This window comes from Euleptes europaea, chromosome 2 (genome assembly GCF_029931775.1).
Source record: "Euleptes europaea isolate rEulEur1 chromosome 2, rEulEur1.hap1, whole genome shotgun sequence".
Taxonomy (NCBI): Eukaryota; Metazoa; Chordata; class Lepidosauria; order Squamata; family Sphaerodactylidae; genus Euleptes; species Euleptes europaea.
The window spans coordinates 73038716-73058378 of record NC_079313.1 but is presented as its reverse complement, the minus strand read 5'-3'; the positions used below and the strand labels follow the sequence as shown (position 1 = coordinate 73058378).

The 19663-nt window shown below is 37.4% G+C and overlaps 1 protein-coding gene across 6 annotated transcripts in view; it reads right to left on the bottom strand.

The window, feature by feature from the left end:
* Window positions 1-19663, bottom strand: part of BEND5 (BEN domain containing 5) — a 1050378-nt gene that overhangs the window by 433258 nt on the left and 597457 nt on the right. For 2 of the 6 annotated variants that reach the window (XM_056844382.1, XM_056844384.1), the window contains 2 exons: window positions 15812-15945; window positions 4756-5131 (listed from right to left, as the gene is read on the bottom strand). The exons of 1 other annotated variant lie outside the window; for it this stretch is intronic. In XM_056844382.1, coding sequence (XP_056700360.1) covers window positions 4756-5131; window positions 15812-15945 — 510 coding nt within the window. Of the gene's footprint in view, window positions 1-4755; window positions 5132-15148; window positions 15245-15798; window positions 15946-19663 lie in introns of those variants that run through there. 3 more of the 6 variants (XM_056844386.1, XM_056844387.1, XM_056844385.1) reach the window with 3 other exon arrangements.

Below are 19663 nucleotides of genomic sequence, written 5' to 3'. Positions count from 1 at the left end.
CCTGCAGCGTAGGAAAAAATATGGAGAAAATCAGGATGAACTCATTTATTTGTGGAATGAAGAGGTTATCTCAGTAGAAATCTTCATGCTATTTTTATTTGGCAGCCTTTTGCCATTTGCTAATATGCTATATATTTGACATTACAAATCTTTCATGTGTGACTGGTAAAGTCCACTATGACAGCAATTCAGAGAATCATTGCAAAACCAAGAGGTTGTATTAACTTTGGAGCAACTGACACAAAGCATTAAAAATGTCTTAATTATATTTTGAATCTCTGAAGAGTTTTCATTCAAAAGTTAAATGTTCTAGCTAGATAAATCTCTCATTTATTTTACAAACTACGAAGGCCTGAATTTACAGAACAGCATGTTGTGAATTAGATGTGAAATTCCCTTTACTGCATTTTTGTTAATTAGTGTTGCATGCCTAATTTGCCATGCACCATGCTTATTTCTGAAATTTCTTTTTCTTTGCAGCTTTTGTGCTTTGATAAGCAAGAAAGAAATTGTGCACGTAAGGGAAGTTTCTGAAAGTCAAGAAAGTATCGAACACCAACATATTATCTTAACACAGCAAATGCAAGCCTTAAGGCTGCAGAGGAAACAACATCCTTGTTTCATTGGAAATAGTCTCCATTTCACTTCTGAGGGGTACTGCATCCATAATTAAAGGGGGTGAAAAGGAAGTACAGCTATACAAGCTATTTTTCATAGGTCTGCTTCTTAAGTTTCTTTGACATAATTTGTGTCATTCCTAAACTCTCAGAGTGACACTCTAGGGTAAAGTGCTACTTGGATACACAGGACTGGATCGAGCACAAAATTTCTGTTTGTGCTACAGTTTTTTGCTGAAGTGCTAATGCAGCCACTTCCACTGTCAAACTTATTGTAACCCCATTTGCATTTCCACTTGCACAACATCTTGCACAACCAAAGTCTGGGCACTATCATATATAGGTAGGTAAGTACCAGATGCCACAAAAAATCTTGCTCAAGTGAAACTTCACTAAGTCTGTTTGTGTTTCCCCTCGCACATCGTGGGATTCAAACCACAGCAAGGTAACTTTCAGATAATCATCGTTTTCCATGAGTTTGATTGACAAAGAATTGGGAAATTTTGTCTCACAGTGGCCAATGAGAACATGTATGAACATACAAAGCTAGGATAGGAAACAGAAAAATGGAAAGATGCATGCATACAATTTTAATAAATAAATATTAAAACATGCCCATCTCAGACCCCATTTTCTATGAGTTCAAAATGGAACAGTTCTCCCCCTTGCGATGCTTAAGCACATACAGCCAAGGTAACTGGGCTACTTTTTCACAGGGACTATATTTCTGCCATGAGCAATTATTCTGGCTCAAAGTCTGTTGAACGTTTAGTAGGTATGATGTGATGAGTACAGTGATCAAGCTAAGAGGATTTGCCATTCAAGTGAACACACAGCCCAAGAGGGTGTTCATAAAAATATTGGGAAGCAAGACAACACTAACTACTAATGCACAACAACAGAAAAATGAGACCATTCGCAATGGGGGCCCTGAGTTGTTTATGATGAGAACGAGCCTAGTTTATCCTCAGGCTCTCACATATTCCCCCACCTTTCCCCCATCCCTCACACACAGAATCAAGAGCTTATGACTTCTCGAATTAAAAGAAACCAAAGATTGTTGCAAAGCAGAGATATGAAATGTAGTTTGGAATCCTGAATTGTATGCAAGAAACAAGCCACAATTTGTTAGACCCCCAAACTACGGTTTCTTTCAAACCAGGAAGTTTTCAATCTCAGTTCTGTGCACAAGGGAAAGAAGGGGAGGAGGACAGTGTAGGAGCCTTGTTCCCAGGGTGTCTGAATGCCTAGGTGAAACTGACAACAACCTAAAGAAACTGAAAAGGCTTACAGAAGTACAATCTCAGGAGAGAGGAATGAACAAGAAAATCAGTATCTCAGTTTTGAGAACACAGATAATCCTTTTATTGGGGTGGATGCTGCAGAGCATTTCTGTGGGTGGAAGGATTTCTGCCTGCAGAGTGTGACTTCCTTGCATCCCTTTTCTACTGCAGCCCAAAATACCTCTAAGATTTGTGCTGATATAGCTAAAGCAGCATCCTATGCAAACCAAATGAAGAGCTTTGCAGGTCACACCTGGCTGTAGGATTTTCCCCCCTTTATTGTCCAGTTAACAGTATTTTGTTCACGTAATATTACCCTGGGACTAAGATCTTCTGTTCTGTCCCTTGATTGTTGGCCTTAGGGCTCAGCCCCTTCATCATCTACCCAAAACACGGGGGACAAATTTAATGGGGATATGGACATGAGTTGTCAGCAATATGTAGATGACATTCAACATTATTTCTTCTTTCATTTAACTCCAGGGACAGTAGACACAGCTGTTCAACCCGGTTCCTCCTGAAAAAATCCTGGACTTTTGCTGAATCTTGATTCTCAGGTGACTGAGATGGCTAGGAGTGCTTTTTACCAGATTAAGCTCATTCACCAACTGCAGCTGTTCACGGAAAGGTTGTACCCAGCTACAACCATATGTGCCATAGTAATATGCATACTGGACTAAAGTAACACACTCTATGTGGAGCTGTCTTTAAAGACATTCTAGAAACTGCCACAGGTTCATAATGCAGCAGCCACAAAAGAAAAAAAATACTATATATACAGATATCAGGGCCTAAACTATGATTTCCGAAACAAACAGGAGGAAACAGATGGGGGTCCTTAAATATGAGCGGAGGTTTGGATTCTAATCTGGAGAACCGGGTTTGATTCCCCACTCCTACACATGAGCGGCGGACGTTAATCTGGTGAACCGGATTGGTTTTCCCACTTCTATACATGAAGCCAGCTGGGTGACCTTAGGCTAGTCACAGTTCTTTTAGAGCCCTCTCAGCACTTCCTACCTCACAGGGGAGGGGAAGGTAATTGTAAGCCAGTTTGATTCTTCCTTAAGTGGTAGAGAATTCGGCATATAAAAACCAATTCTTCTTCTATTAGAAGTGGTAAGCATCATACATACAGTACTTAAAAGATCAACAAAGACCATAGATTTTTAAGGCCGAGCAAAAACGATGAATTTGGCTGCTTGAGCCTCAGAATTTCTCCATAAAACACACACACACATACAAAATAAGCTACACAAAATATAGGTCTTTTACCACCATTCACATTGGCAGCTAGTTTAGCTAAAATTTATAGATAATAGTTTTACTTTACATGTAGCTGACAGCAGAACATTTAAGAAAGCAGATACAAACTAACATTAAAAAAATCAGAATTCACTTCTCTAGTAATTCAGAATCAGGTCTCGAAAGGTGTGTGTGGGGGGTAAGGGTTTAAAAACAGACACTGTTCATTCTACACTAATCCAAATCAATGACGGTAGTTTTAATACTTGATGTACAATCACTTCAATCTTCTTGCATCAAACTATCTTTTTGTAGTTTAATAAGTATCTAAAAGAATAGCAACATTTCTTTAAAAAATTAACCTCTAAATATTTTATACACATTTTTATTGCTTCATTGTCTATCTGACTAATGAGTGAAAACATCTATCTGTTCATTTATAATGCAACTGGCTATTACTAAAAGAAATAATATTTGTCAAACTCTGGGGCAAACAGATCCTCAGAATTAATGCACAAACATGAAGGTGATGGAAAACTGAACACTTCAAATACTTTTGTATTTTCTACATGCACACACAAAAATATTGGGGAATGTTACCTGTCTGTACTTCAAAGAAGAACACAGATGACCACATCAAACTGCCCTATAATATGTGAGGCCAGTGGTCTGTCAACGCTGTCTACTCTGGTGTCTCTCCAGGATCTCAGGTACAAGCCTTTAACATCAGTTACCTGATCCATGTAAACCTAGGCATGCAACACAGATGCTCTACCACTGAGCCATAGCCACTCCTTTACCAATCTCAGAAGTTTGAAAATTACACTATCAAATTTGGAAGAAGAAACTGAACCTTGTTATAATACTTCCCTGTGGGAAAGACGGTAGATGCTAGGAAAGTGATTTGTTATAACCATTATGAAGGAATGTAACAAAAAAAAAAGAGACACAGGTAAGAATCAAACATGGAGAACAGGAGCGACGGACAGTAGGCCAATGAATGGTGTTCACACAGATTCAATATGCTGTTCAACTAACTTGGAAGACACTGTAGGTTTCTGGAAAAAACACACATTATATCAAAATAAATTCACAACTCTAGAATGATTTAACATGATGCAAACTCAGTAACACAATTAACAAATGAAAATGATTGTTTCTGACTTTGCTGTATATAAATAATTTTTTGAATTGCATGATTACAAGCAAATCTAAATTAAATATGAGAGTGAACATGACTTATAGAGATGTAACAGACTGAAGGCAATGGCATCTGCACAGGAAAACTGGATTATGGATTTTTCCTTTAGCAAAAAAATGAATACTTGTGCTACTAGTCATGCATTTGTAGGATTCTCTTTGGCATTCTACAGAACGCTAAGGTCCCTCTCCCTGCACATGGTCCTTTAGAAATGGAGACCTTTGCCTATTTTTTTTAAAAGGTTCACAAAAATAAAGAGAATGCACAGAATTTTTAGTGTAGAATGAATTGGAAGATTAAGTGGTATTGAGAGACACAGTTGGATCTTTCTGTGAATATTTTAGTCACTCTGTGCTAAAAATGAAAAGAAGCATTTTTAAACTTGTCCCATGTAAATTCAAGCACTTACCACTGCCTAATCTTAGAAGCAGTACATCCTGCAGCCGTCTATTTAAGTCTCTGAGCTCCTTCATTTCTGACACTAATGTCCCATACTCCTTTAGCTTTTTTGCTTGCTGAACAAGCTGCCTCCTTGTTCTTTCAAGTTCTTGTTGAATGTGTCTCATTTCTTCCTGCTGCTGCTGGTAGCTTCTTAGCAGTTCCTCATAAAGAACCCGAGGAACTACAGCATCGTCCATATTGTTCATCCTTTCTGAAGACTCCATAAATGTTGTCTCAGGACTGGAATTACTACTGAGACTCATTCCATTCTGCTTTTCAAGGCGTGCAACAACTGCTTCAATGCTTTTGTGTGTGCCTTCATTTTGCTTCCTTCCATCTTTTCTCTGTATGTTACAAAAAAATTAAGTGTTAAGATACTAAGACAGGTAGCATGCTACATAAATCTACAGTTAATGAGAAGGGCTGACAACAAAGTTGAGCTGAAGCTTGCAGGGGGGAAAGACAATTTTGAACTATCAAATTACTTTTATTCACACAAACATTTGTGTGTGTTAGCACTAACCTTCTAGCCAGCTGTTCTTGGTTATGTTTAACCACTGTAGGCCTTAACACACACATGCACACGTCAGTTCAGGTACACAGTCAAAGACTCTGGGGCAGGAACTGTTTTGTGTGCAATGGAAATTTGCTACAACATGCATGGAGGGTCCTTCCTTGTGTGTTGGGGGAAAAAACTAGTTAGCTGACCCCTGATCAAACTGCCCCCCTCCATCTCTGCAGCTCTGCCTTTGTCTTGGTGTGGAAGTTATTATTCAATCTTCTGGAATTAGATGTTTCAATGTTATTGTCACATAGTTAATATATTAAATTATAAGCAAAAGATTTATAAGATCTGAAGAGAAAACTGAGTATTTGGATGGGTAAAATAATTTATAATAGTAATATCTGACCTTTCTATAGTTGAAACTTCCTTGCAAAGGTATTAGAAGTATATTATACCTCCTTCTGGTTTAATGAAATATTTTTCTATGCATCCATCAGAGACTATTAGCTGAGGGAAGGGGCATAAAGGATAAATGTCCAGTCCAGAAGATATTAGTTTTTTCCAAGCAGAATGAATAGAAGATATTACAAAAAGGAAAAAGGAATTCCTTCAAAATGAAAATGTCTATGTTAGAAAAAAAATTAGAAATAGCTGAATTTAACAAATTTAATGAAATGGTAACGAGTTTTAAAACGCTATCACTAACAAGGTAGAAGTAGAAAAAACTAATGTTTTAATTTTAGAAAAGACTAAATTTCAGTATCTAGAATCTGAATTACAGACAATTGAGAACAAGCAAATTAAGTACTGTCTTGGTCAAAGGAACAGTTAAAGGGAAAAAATATTAAAATATCCAATAAGACTAAGTTAGAAATGTTTTTAAAACTTTGAAACAAGACCTTATAGACATTGGAAATGAAAATAAGATATTAATGAAAGACATTGAGGAAGTGGATAATTAAGAAAATCTAATTTAAGGATCTGGTCCCTTAAAGAAGAAATAGAAGGATCTAACTTGGAAGACTATCTTACTGATTTATTTACAGGATGCCTGGGCTCAGATTTCAGTGAAGAAGCAGAAATTGAGCCAACCTTTAGAATCAATAGTAGAGTAAGAAGAAAAAACTAAGTAATAGTAGAGTAACTAAGAGTACCTAGAGACATCCTGGTGAAACTTGCTAATGCAAATATTAGAAATAAAGTCTCAGAAACCTTTAGGACCAATCCAGATCTAAAGTTATATGATCAAAACATTCTAATTCTTTCAGACATTTAGATGTCTCTTACAGTGCAATCCTATACAGAGTTACTCCAGTCTAAGCCCTAAATCTCTATAGGATTGCACCGTAAAGAGAAGAAAAGAACTTCAATTTTTAAGAGATGGAGTTTTGTGTACACAGGGGACTCTTGCTTAAATTATTGGTCCAATACAGGGGAACAACTATTTAATCTGTGATGGATGCAAGTAGGTTTTTGGAATTATTGGATTCAGAGGAAGGAGGGTATTGTATTTTGGGGCGAGTTATTTCTGACTTTACTGTCCACCCCCCTCCCGATTGTGTTGTTAACGCCTTCATTAGGGGCTTTTTAAATTTCTCAACAAAGTTACTATTTAAATAGTAGAGAGAAAATTAGAAATGAATTAGTGGAGGAACTTAAAATAAAAGAACAGAAACATAAGCAGACCAGAAATACATGTGAAAAACCTGCATGGAAATATGCCAAAAAGAAATTTACAATACACAATGCTAATCTGAAAGCAAAGTCCTTACTTTATTCCAAACAATTCTGGAAACATAACTAGAAAAAAACTGGCAAATATTTTAGCGGATAGAAAGGGAAGCTCATGCCTATGAGAATCAAGAGTAATACAAGCACTCACTATTTTATGTTTGCCAATACAAATGGTAAATGAATTTTAAAATTACTTTGAAAAGGTTTATGGGTCAGAAAAGCCCAAGCTGGAATGGATAAATAATTCCTTGCAGTCCATCTCGATTCCAAATATTTCAGAACAGAGAGAGTTCTTAAATAATATGGTTGAAATATTAAATATAATTTTAAAAATTGACAAAAAATGGCAAATCACCAGGTCCAGATGAATGAATTTCACAAATTCTGTGCAGATAAATTGGCTCCATTTTTGGAGAAATTATGTTCACATATGTTGGAGTCTGGCCTACCTTCTAAATCATAGGTAGAGGCTAATATTACAGTAATACATAAGGAAGGATCTTGAGCTAGTTAAGTCATACTGTCCCATTTCACTTTGAAATACTGATTATAAAATCATTAACCCATCCGCAAACGTACAGATTAATGGTTGTTATGCTATTCCTTTTTAGTTTAAACATGCAGGTAAAACAAGAGGTCATATCAGAGATGGCATATTAATAAAATTAGATATCTAGACATTCTGTTTTCTGATAATCTAAAAACAATGGTGAATCACAACATCCATCTAATACTGGGGAAAAAAAACAGAGAACGTTCTAAAAACTTGGACTAATGATAAGATTTCCTGGCTAGGATGCACAACTATCCTAAAAATGAAGTGTCTACCTGGAATTCTGTGTTTTTTGTTTATGGCCCTTCCTTTGATAGTGAACAAACATCTGTTATCTAGGACACAGCTTTTATTTACTATTTATTTTGGACAATAAGAAGTCTAGGATACAATTTAAAAAATGCATCAACTCTGACAAAATGGTGGATTGGCAGCACCCAATACTGAAAAATACTATTATACCTTTCAATTAGCTGCAATTAGACACATCTATATCAATCTGAATATGGAGAGATAAATGAATTCATCTTTCGTAACTACCAAACTGTCACAAATTAATTTCTATCTTTAAAAGGCTTTGAAATTATTCTTAATGAACCAGAAAAGCAACAGAAACTATTGTCCACTATATATGGGTTACTAATAAGATGAGAATCCCGATCTATATGGCCAAATGAGAAAAAAGATTTGACTAATATCCCACAGGGAGGAATGATATAATTTGCATAAGGACATTTTGATATACTGCTAGAACATAAATATAAATGAAAGTCTATTAAAAATAATGTATAGATGGTATTTAACATCAGACAGAATTGCAAAAATAGGAGAAAAGCCCCTTCTAAAGGATGTCACAGATGCAATATTAAAAGGGGCTCCTTTTTGCATATATGGTGGCAATGTTCTGTAGCAAAATAATATTGGCAGAATGTATTTAAAACATTAAAGGGCATAATAAATGAAAAATTAGCATGTAACCCACAAATTGCCCTTTTAGGGATTCTCCCTAAATGGCTGAAACCACAAATTAGAAATCTAGTTAATAACCTATTAGTAACTGCCTGAATGATCTTGGCACAATACTGGAAAAAAGATATACTTCCCAGGTCTAGTCTGGATACACAAAGCCTGGTTTATTATGTTGACTAACAAAATAAGGACAATTAAGCAGATTATGAATGGGGAAAAGGAATGTGTAAGAAAAAATTATTAAGACTTGACAGTTGTTTATTACGTTTTAGAATGTAATCAAGCCAGAGGAGAAGGTTACAATGTATTCAGTGTCAGGCACATTCTGCTAACACAAGAGGTTTCTCCACTGAAAGAATGCACCTTGCACTGATGGAACTTCTTGCCCCTATCTGAATGATGTGGTAGGATACAGTGCCATGTTTTTAACACTTTTTTTAATTTTATTGACGTGCAACAATACATAGATAGAACCAGTATATACACATTCGGTTCACAAATTAAAAACAAATGAAAGAAGATAATGTAAATAGTTATAATTACTCCTTTATCACCCATTCATTTCTAAAAGCTTAAGGATTTTTTTAAATCTCCCGAAGAGTTGTCAAATTTTGTCATCAAAAATATTCTCAGAATTTTGAATTGCTGTTAACTTAACTATTAATAACAATTCCCACATCTTCAAGAATTATTCTAATTTGCCAGGCAAATCCGTTATTTCCAATAACATGCAGATACCATCCTTGCAGAGCTCTGGGTCTACAGCAATATTTCCCTGGGATCAATACTTATACTGCGTTTTAATACTGTGGTTTTTAATTGTAAGCTGCCTAGAGGAGGACTCTGAAGAGGTGGCATAGAAATATTCTAAATAAATAAATAGTATCAACAAAATTTAAGAGATAAATTTCAGGTTACAAATTAAGGTCCAATCCTTGTATCTCACTTAAGCCCTGGGTCATAACCTACTTTTGTTAATAAATCTAAAACAAAATGCTTTGTTAATAAACCTAAACCTACTGGGTAAAAAATTGTGTTTTGTACTGTATGTATTCTACATGCCTTTCCTTCACTTCAGGTTATGTTACTAAAGAATTGTACTGTACCTCTGAAGGGGAGTCTGGTAATTAGATTGGGAGCTGGAAGTGATGTAACTCAGTGCCCCAGTTAAGAGGGAGAGAACCAACTGAAAAAGGTGGTGGCAACTATAGTATTTTGTGCATTTTAGTGGGTTTAGTCCCAAAAGTACAACTTTAGAGCAACTGGATATCCATCTAATTTGGTTTAAAAAATGAACTCCTGGGTGAAAAAAGGCTCTCCAATGAATTGTAGGGATGTAACACTTACTAAGGGCCAAAATCTTTCACACGATAGAGGCACACATTTTATGTTATTTTGTTTCACTTTGTAGTATCTGCTTTTTCTTGGTTGATTTTGGTAGCCAACAGCTCACAAACCATGGGTCAAAAAATTCTCTGCAAAACTTCCTACAATCAATTCTTATTAGGATGCATTTAAAGTCACATATGTACAATACCTTACACACTCTTTGGGTTTAAGAGTATGTGTCTGTAACTTTCATGTTTTGCTTCCCCCCCCCCCGCCCCCACCTTTACCAAGAAAGCTCAAAATGACTGAAAGAAATTAGTGAAAGCATCATGCAAAAATGCAGACGACCATATAAAGAATGTGTAACAAGTGTGGTTGTTTTTTTCAGATTTTACTTGTGTATATAATTTTTATGCAGCCCAAGGTTTTAGCCCATTAGCTGCATATTACACACCAACACTTCCTGCTGTTAGCCTGCAATCAGGTATTGTGAAATGATCAGTCATGTCTCCATGGAATTAATGTGTCTGGGACAAAATGTTTCCGGCCCCCTCCTTTGCTAGCAATAACAGTGCTCACAGTTCCTTACAGTCGGGCACCTCATGTAAACTCCATGCAAAGTAGATCTGGAGCAAAGTGCTCACAATTTATTTTAAAACAGTGATGACTCCATGTTTGCAGGGGAAAATGATGTTGTCTTTGTGGCAGCATTTTAGAGAAACAGTATATATCAAGCCGCTACGTACAAATAGTCACAAGCAATTCCTTCATAATTTGATGTCTTTGTTGAAGTTCATTTTAATTTGTAGCAGAATAGAACAGGCAGAGAATGCACAGGAAAAAAGGCCCATATCATGTGACAATAATATTAAATACTTACAGGAGCAGTACAGCATTGCCACTTTAAGTATCAGAGCAGTCAAATGTTACATATATTATTTGAAACGAAATCATCACTGAAAACTGAACTGGTACACATTTTTATACAAGCTATTAATGATGGTTAATGCACAGTTCATCAATGAGCACATTTTAAACTAGTCTTCAAAGCTAGTTTTACTTCAAACTTTGCTGTCACTGTAACCAGTATTATTTATTTTGTACATTTTTACTTCGTCCTCCTTTGCAGAGTAAAACTGTACTAAATAAATAATATAGGTATTAGTGCTTCTCTCCCCTCCTCCATTTTATCCTTACAACCTATGTAAGTTAAGCAGAGATTGACTGGGCCAAGGTCATCCAGTAAGTTTCATGGGAGAAAGGGAATTTGAACCTGGGTGTCACAGCTTCTTGTCCAACACTAATAATCACTATGACACACTGGCCGGTAACCAAAACATCACAAATACAGAGGTTGAATATTCTAACAGAAACTAGTTGGAAATTAAATGTACAAATATGCCCAAAATGTATAGTGAATGCTTTTAATGTATTTGTTACAAGACATTTGACAATACATTTTGGTAAATTTCACACATACATATCACTCAGAAAAAGAATCTGAATTGCTGAACTTTGGGTTCCCTTGAATGAATGAAAAGTTATTGGCCAAGGTCACTGAACAGTGCTCTGTCTTATAAGCATTATAAAAGCAGCATATAAGAATATATATGATAACATGCAGCCTCCAAAATTCAAAGTTTTCCTGAATTATACCAATGGACAAGTCAAATTAATATCTTGAGATCATAAAAATAATGATCCTCTCGCATATCTTTCCTGATCTACGATCAACAGTGTGATTACGGAAGGGAATATACGGTAAATACTCTGTCAAGAGGAAGAACAAAATGCTTGCTTTTCTAAGAGGGATACACGCATCTAACTGCAATTTGAATCTTTCATTCATTCATTTTATAATACAGTGGGTCATATCAGTAGATCCACATTTGTTGGCTATCATCCATTATACTGAATGGAACAATAAACTTGCCTGTAGTTTAGAAATGGGAGCGTGTGAGTGAGGAAATCCTTGCATCATTACAAGAATAGATCAGACCCTCTCTAAAGTTCAGGTATGTTTCATGGCTTGATACTGCTAGTCATCCCTTCTTTCCTGTTCTGTCCCCCCAGTATTTTTAATGTTATAAACTTGATATCCAAATATCCTTGCAATCCTGTTGTGACTGTATATGTCTGTACAAAAAACCCTCCTTATTTTGTTTATTACCAAATGTGTTCCATAATTTCTCCTTTTATTTTACCTACCCCTCAGATGGAAAAATTAAGATACATGTGCTAAAGTAGCATAGGGTGAGGCAGTTCGTAGTTCTCTCTCAGGTACTGGAAATATTTGGTTGTAAAAAACTAGCAGTGCCATCCTAAGCAGAATTATATCCTTCTCAATCCATTTACGTCAATGAAGTTAGAATGGTATAACTGCTAAGTATGTCATTGTATGGCATTTATACTTTTAAATTCCATTTTTATGCCAAACAGCACAACTTTATGCTAACTCAGTTAAAACGGTGAGTTTTGTTTTGCTAAAGCAGTAAAGTAAGTTTAGGTTAGATTGGAAATTAAGTTTTGCATATATTTCAATTTCCCCAAACTTTCCGCCCTATCTCCCCACCCTTAAAATAGGGAAAAATCTTACATCTCTGTTTATAAGACATAAGAAATTACATGTCCCATGCACAACACCACAAAATAGCATCTCAGGAACATCCAGGCTTTAAGAATGAGACCAATAAAGCACTTTCTGCATCTAACAAGCCCTCCCCACTGCCAGTTCTCCTTTGCCTTTCACAAGGAAAAGCTTCTTGGAGGAGGGGGAGAACTGACACAGAGTGGAAGGAGAACGCTTCCCCAAACTTGGTTTTCACAAGCTTTAACAGGGAATGGGGTGTTCTTAAAAAAAAAAAATAGAACACAGAGTCCTCAGACTTATTAAAACTTATTACAGAGAACAGTGGTGAGGTTTCCCACCATTGTCAATATCAGAATAAGATATTTGTCCTGAAAATGGTGTATATTTTTGATGGCATGGCTTCCATCAAAGAATTATATCTTCATCTGGTAAGCTTGTAGACACAATTCATTAAGCATGGCTAAACTTGCAGCAAAGTATAATCATACTAGTATGGGCTTTGGCAGAAATCTGTATCCTGTTATCATCATAAAGATGTGCCACTGAGCAGCTGGCTGTTCTCAAGCTATTAAAATATTTGGAAAGGAGAAGAACACCACAGCCCAGCGTAAAAAGCTTCTTTTCTGGTGATGAAAACAAAGAAGCAGTTCAGACAGGTTTCTCAATGAATATGTGGAAGGACGAAGATTTACACGCTATAGGCATGGATGTCACCACTGGCACAAATTATAGATGGTCATTACCATACAGTGCATGAATTTGCAGTGACAGAATTAAGATAAGACTACAACAAATCTGAGAATCCATACTGGACGAGAACTGGAGAGACCCAGACCTTTGTTCCAGGGGTCAGCAAAACATCAAGAACAGTACAGGGGGCAAAGTGGGGATGTGGAATGCCAAAAACCACTCATCCTCTTCTAACAACAGAAGAGTCCTTCCACCATCAGAAACAAGTGCCAAACTTTCACTTGGTAACACTGGGACAATCACTTTCTTCTAGTCTAACTAACCTAATAGGACCATTGCAAAGATAAAACTGGGGACAGAGAGGGAAGCTCTTTGGAGGAATGGTGTGATAAACAGTTAACAAAATAAAAGAATAACATAAGCATAGTGCTCTGTGTTTTGCCAAAGTACAGAAAGATGTTATAAAGAAGACTATTCATACTAAAAAGCTGTTACCTACTATCATCATTTCCTAAAAAGATCATGCTCAATACTAATGCCACAAAACACAAATTACCAATTACAGCAGCATGAGTTAGCAGGATGAGTATGGCTTCCCATCTGGTCATAAGAGAAAATATTGCTATCAGCAGGATAACTAGTTATCAAGATAGTACAGTACAGCTGCAAGTATATGAACAGTCGAGCACTGAGGTGTTCCTGTTCCCAGCACGGGTAGATGTAGCAAGTAACACATTAACCGAGCAATCCTGAAAGGGGGGGAGCTGCTCAGAAGCCGACGTGACCCCTACGCCAGCGTAAGTGTCACTTGTGCCGACTAAGTGGGCATGGACCCTGCAGCAGGGCACTTACGCCAGCTCTGAGGAGCTGCCTAGCAGAACAAGCCTTGGGCACCGGCGCTGCCTCCCCAGCAGCGTTTTTCCAGTGCAAGGCCTTGCGCCAGTGTCAATGGGGCATTCCCAAGGGCGGTGCTGACGTTAGTTACTCCCAAAGCCCTTTCGACCTGCAAACACCCCTTTTGGCAGGTGGCTACTTGTGCCTGCAGCTGGTGTAGCCCTGTGAAACTCAATGAAAGAGTTTCATAGGGTTTTGTGTGGATCGCCATTTTTCTTTTTTATTTCAGGCCAAGAAGCCTCTCAAGAGGCAGCACAGCTGCGCCATCCCTAGACATCCCCTAACTACACTCCCCGCTTAGGACTGCTCTGGAAGTCATACTACTTGATGCTTCTAACTGGAGAAATTAGGCATTGAACCTGGGACCTTCTGAATACAAACCAGATGCTTTAACATTCAGCCACACCCATGATACAATTCTTTGATGGAAGACATTCAGCCACACTCAAAAATTCAGAATGAGGACTTTTAGTACGATGTTCTGAGTTTTGGAGAGGGCAATTAAAATATGTTTTTCTGGAGGACTGAATGATCTGTGAGAATTCAATGCAGTAGCAGTACAGAATGGAGTCGATCTGAACAGTCAATTAGAGGAGAAATCACTGGGAGCCCCATGTATATTCAGAATATAACTTTATTCACATTTGCGTAAAATCTGATACCTTGATCAAATTAATTCCCAAGAGATATACACAAATATATTATGATGATCAACTCATGTAACTAAGGTTTTTTCATGTTTCTGCATGTTCTATTTTGTTTGGAGTTAAACTTCTATTAATACACTGAAATACGATCCATGTACCTGTTATGTGTACCATTATTGTACAACTACCTTTTTATTTACTGCTTCTCTATCATGTTGCCACTAAGCCAAACAACATTATTTTCCAAACCAACCACATGCAGTTGTCATTATGTTAAAATAAATTATTGAAAGTACACCTGCCTTTGTTCCACATCTACTTTGCATAGAATTAAAATGGCACATAAATTTCTGCAATTAACTGTGACACCTGCACAGAAAGGCAAAGGAGGAGGCCAGGTAATATTCTGTCACAAAAACTACAGAGATGTGTCTGATTATTGTACAATACCTGATAGCAGGCTACATGGAGAAAATGTTGGTGTAACACATAGCTGATGAGCCAAAATTCTGTGCTCGAGAAACAGTTTTACCTGTAAGCAAAATCCGGAAAAAAATCACAAATGTTATACACATTTTATACCATCCATTCTACATTTGTATGCAAGATGCTTTCTCTAATTATGTCATTATGTTATGGCTTTCTTCTTGGCTCCAAAATAAGCAAAATCTAAGAAAATTATAGCCATATATTCTTATGCCACCATGGTATAAAATGTGTTTTAGGTATGCACCTTTTAATGTCTTTAATTAAAAACAGTAGGAAATTTAACCCAAGGTCAGTAGGGCTACTGGATACCTAAATCTACCTGGAAATGCAATTCCTAGATGCAGCTTATTTTAAAAAAACAAAACCTCTAGTCCAAGGTGAACCACTGAACCACTAAAGAGGTAGGCTGTACACGCAGAATGAAATAAGTTCATTGAGTAAAGATTACATTTACAGCAATTCAGGGCTTTCTACTGTACTCTGCCCTCTCACAACCAATTTTAAACTATTTGTGCCTTCTCCTAGGGACTGAAACCAGTTTAGAATTCTAAAAGCAATGATTTGCAGTAGAGTTGATTATGACTAGAACTACAAAAGAAAAAAGAACAAACAAGACTTCAATACCTTACAGTGTCTAAGTTCTACATCTTCATCTCCATAATCTGCAATTTCCGCTGTTTCTTCTAGGTGATTGAGTGAGAGTTTGGGGATTTTAATTTTCTTTTGCATCACGCTGTTTTCAAGGTCTGTTTTATCTTCTGAAAATTTACACAAAAATAAAATTGGTCACAATAAGCAAGCTGATCATTGAAAAGTTGAATGACTGAGGCCAGACCATTTAAAAAGATTCCCATGCTCAATCGTTTTTGGTGTTCTATAAGTCAGTGTAAAAACAGTTGAAAAAGCAGCATGCGTCTGTACATATTTTAAGTTTCTGTTTCTCCAATACAAAAAAATACAATTACCATAAGAGTGTTTCCACTAACTTAGATGCATTTAAATAAATGCATATAATCACGTAACAAAACCAGGATATTTTAAATGCATTTTTAAAGTAGCTGTGCGGAAGCTTTAGCATACGCAGAGTCCAGAATACTTTCTATAAAATCAAAACAGCTGCTTCGTTAACTTTCCCTTAAAACAGACTTAAAATAGACCTAGTTCTGGATGCTACTGCAAATCATACATCATGTATAAAAAGTTCTGTTACTGAAAAAAAATCTATCCACTGCCACACAATAAACTATCTGGACCTACATCAGGCATGCACATCTTCAAGTGGTAAGCATGCCTGAATTTCTAGCAAGCCATCAGGGCAGGCAACTAGAAAGTCTTCAGTTCGTAGAAAACTCTGTCTTGTCTGTCCATGCCTCCAATCTCAGGATTTAAGTATCCATACATGGGGCACATTGAGAATTAGATACGTTGATGTGGAGGACCCACAAAGACTTCTCCACTATTTCCTCTTTTGTTTTCCTGAAAATATCTAGAGCCTCTCTATTTTTCCTGCTTCTCTCCTGTCCACCCACCAGCAAACGTATCTTTTATTATCTGCCCGTCTAGAGGATTCCATCCTTTCCTCACCCGGCAGTCTCTCCTTGGGAAACTTCTGTGTCGTGCTGGCCACCAGGCCAGGCCCAATTGTACAGTAGGGAACTTTCAAAAATTTGCAGGAGACACCTCATCTTCTCCACAATTTATTTCTTCTTTCTATCTTCCTGGTAGCTCCCATATCCTCACCTTTCCTTGCTTTTCTCCTTCCCACCCACCAAGCTTCAGCCCCCCATCTTCAGCTATATTTATTTACTTCATTTATACCCCTCCTTTTTTCACAATGGGGATCCAAAGTAGTTTATTTGATTCTCCTCTCTTCCATTCTGTCCTCACAACAACCCTGTGAGGTGGGTTACAGTGAGAGCATGTGACTGGCCCAATGTCACCCAGTGAGCTTCCTTGGCAAAGTGGGGATTTGAACCTTGGTCTCCCAGATCCAAGTTTGATCCTCTAACCACTACACCAAGTCTGAAACTCTAACCACTACTCTGGCTTTCATGTGGTAGCTGCTGTTAAACAGTAGCAAGTAGCCAGGCCTGGGTGAGTTATAGAAATCTCTTCTAGCAAGTTGCCTGGTGGCTGCTGTTATGTCTGGCCCTAAAGAGGGCTCCCTCAAAGGCCAAAACAGCTCTGGAAAGAGTCCCCCCTCCCCAAGCCTTTGATTTCTGACTCAAACAAAAGCCTGAAGGCCAGCAATACAGTTGTGGTTCCCTAGCTATGTGTGCTATTATTTGGGGATGAGTAATGCGCCTAATGTATTTTTTTACTTCAGATTTTTCTACAAATCTGGGGCTTTTCTCAGGTTAATAGAAAAATGTGTCACAGCTCCAATCTCCAGATTTAAGTATCCACAGATGGGGCCATGTTGAAAATTAGATATACTGACAAGCAGGGACCCTAAGAAACTCATGGGTCCCTGCTTAGTCCTCTGGCTTAATACCCCCCAGCCACCTTTCTCTACCTTTTCCTCTCTCTGCCACCTCCCCATCTTTTTCTATCCACACCATACTTCTTCCCCCCCCACCTTAATCACAACACAGGTTGGTTTTCTCAGTGATCTACCCCCTCCCATCCTCACTGCTTTGCCTGCCTGCTCAGTCATCTCTTCAGCACTCTACCCTCCCATCCTCATTGTTTTTCTTGCCTGCTCAGCCATCTCCTACCCACGCTGCTCTGCCTATCAGTGAATCTTAATATTTTGATAAATATTCATCAGTAGTTTCCAATCTGCTAATTAAATCTAGCCTTCCTCCCCCTTCAATGATCCAGACCTTTAAATTTTAATCTCTTACTCTTTACATATACTATAGCAACATTAATTTGCTGACTCTTATACATTTTTTCCCTGTGGAAATGAAAATGTAATTATCTAGACCTAGCAGTTAGACTGATGTTTTGTTAGAATTGAAGTTATATAAAAAGCACTGGAGCTGGCATGGATTCCAAACCAGGCTTGTGGATTAGAATTTATTTCTTTACTACTTTTCACATCTGCCTTAGTATTTACTGCAACCATATGCAGATCATTTAATGTTTTTTGGTGCATGTTTTGACTGTATTCTCTTCACTCTGCCTCAGGATGCATTATCATTATTGGAGAGATCCATTGCTATATTTAACAAAAAAAGAATTGCATTCATCTGTATAACTAATTTCCAATTAATCCTGTGCTCCTCATTAAACTCTGATTTACCTTTGTTTCCTTTTTCTGCACTGTCAACACTAACCATTTGAGAGCCTGTTTAAAGCCACTGCTTTAGGAGAATGAAACTAAGTACATACTAACAGCATCCACATGGAAGTGTTTCAGAGAGCTTCATGGAAACTTTTCTTAGAATACAGTGTTTCTAAGCTACTCCTGAATACATTTTATTATATTTGCCAATAAGAGTATATCTTTAATTACAAGCATAACCTTTTCCAGCCTTGCTCTATTAATAACTTTGATCCAGTTTATTTGTGATAGGGACAGCTTCTTTGTATTTAGATGCATTCACTATACTAGTCACCCTGCCTTGGAGAAATACAGTTTCATGGGCAACATGTCAAGCTAGGGTTGCCATGTCCCTCTTTACCACCACTGGGAGGTTTTTGGGGTGAAGCCTGAGGGCAGGGTCTGGGGAGGGACTTCAATGCCATAGAGTTTAATGGCCAAAGCGGCCATTTCTCCAGGTGAACTGATCTCTATTGGCTGGAGATCAGTTGTAATAGCAGGAAATCTCCAGCTAGTTCCTGGAGGTTGGCAACCCTATGTCAAGCTCAGAGTTGTTATCATATAGGTAACACTGCAGACAAACACCCAGACCACTGCACTAGAAAATGCATCCTTTAACATGACAATTCTCTTTCCCATGGTGGTTCCTACTTGGTAGAATGGCCTGCCTGAAGATGTTAGAAAGGCTTTCACTTTTTTCACATTCCACAAAATGTGTAAGAATTGTTCAGGAAGGCATTTTGATAAAATGAATAGGGTGGTAGTAAAAAGGGAAATATTCAGTACAACGTAATTGTATACTGGATATTGTCTACTGTTCTTATTTACTTGTTCTCTGTTTTGTAATACATTTTTATTGCATTGTTTGTATACATTTTACTGGTCATTGCACGATTTTCTAATTCTGTAACTAGCCTTGAGTCTCAACAAGAGAGGTTGACTATAAATGAAGCAAGTAAATAAACAGCTGTTCTATATTACAAACTACTCTTTGCCTGAATAGCCTCCCCACCAACGTGGAAATGTTTATTTGAAATGAAGGGGAACTGCAAAAGCAATTGGGGAGATACCATGGAGAGTTTAGCATTCACAGATAAAAGACAAACAGAGCAATTGTATGCAGAGTTACTCCAGTCTAGGCCCACTGAAATCAATTGGTTTAGACAGGGGCAACTCTGCATAGGATTGCGCTGAAAATCTTCAATGGA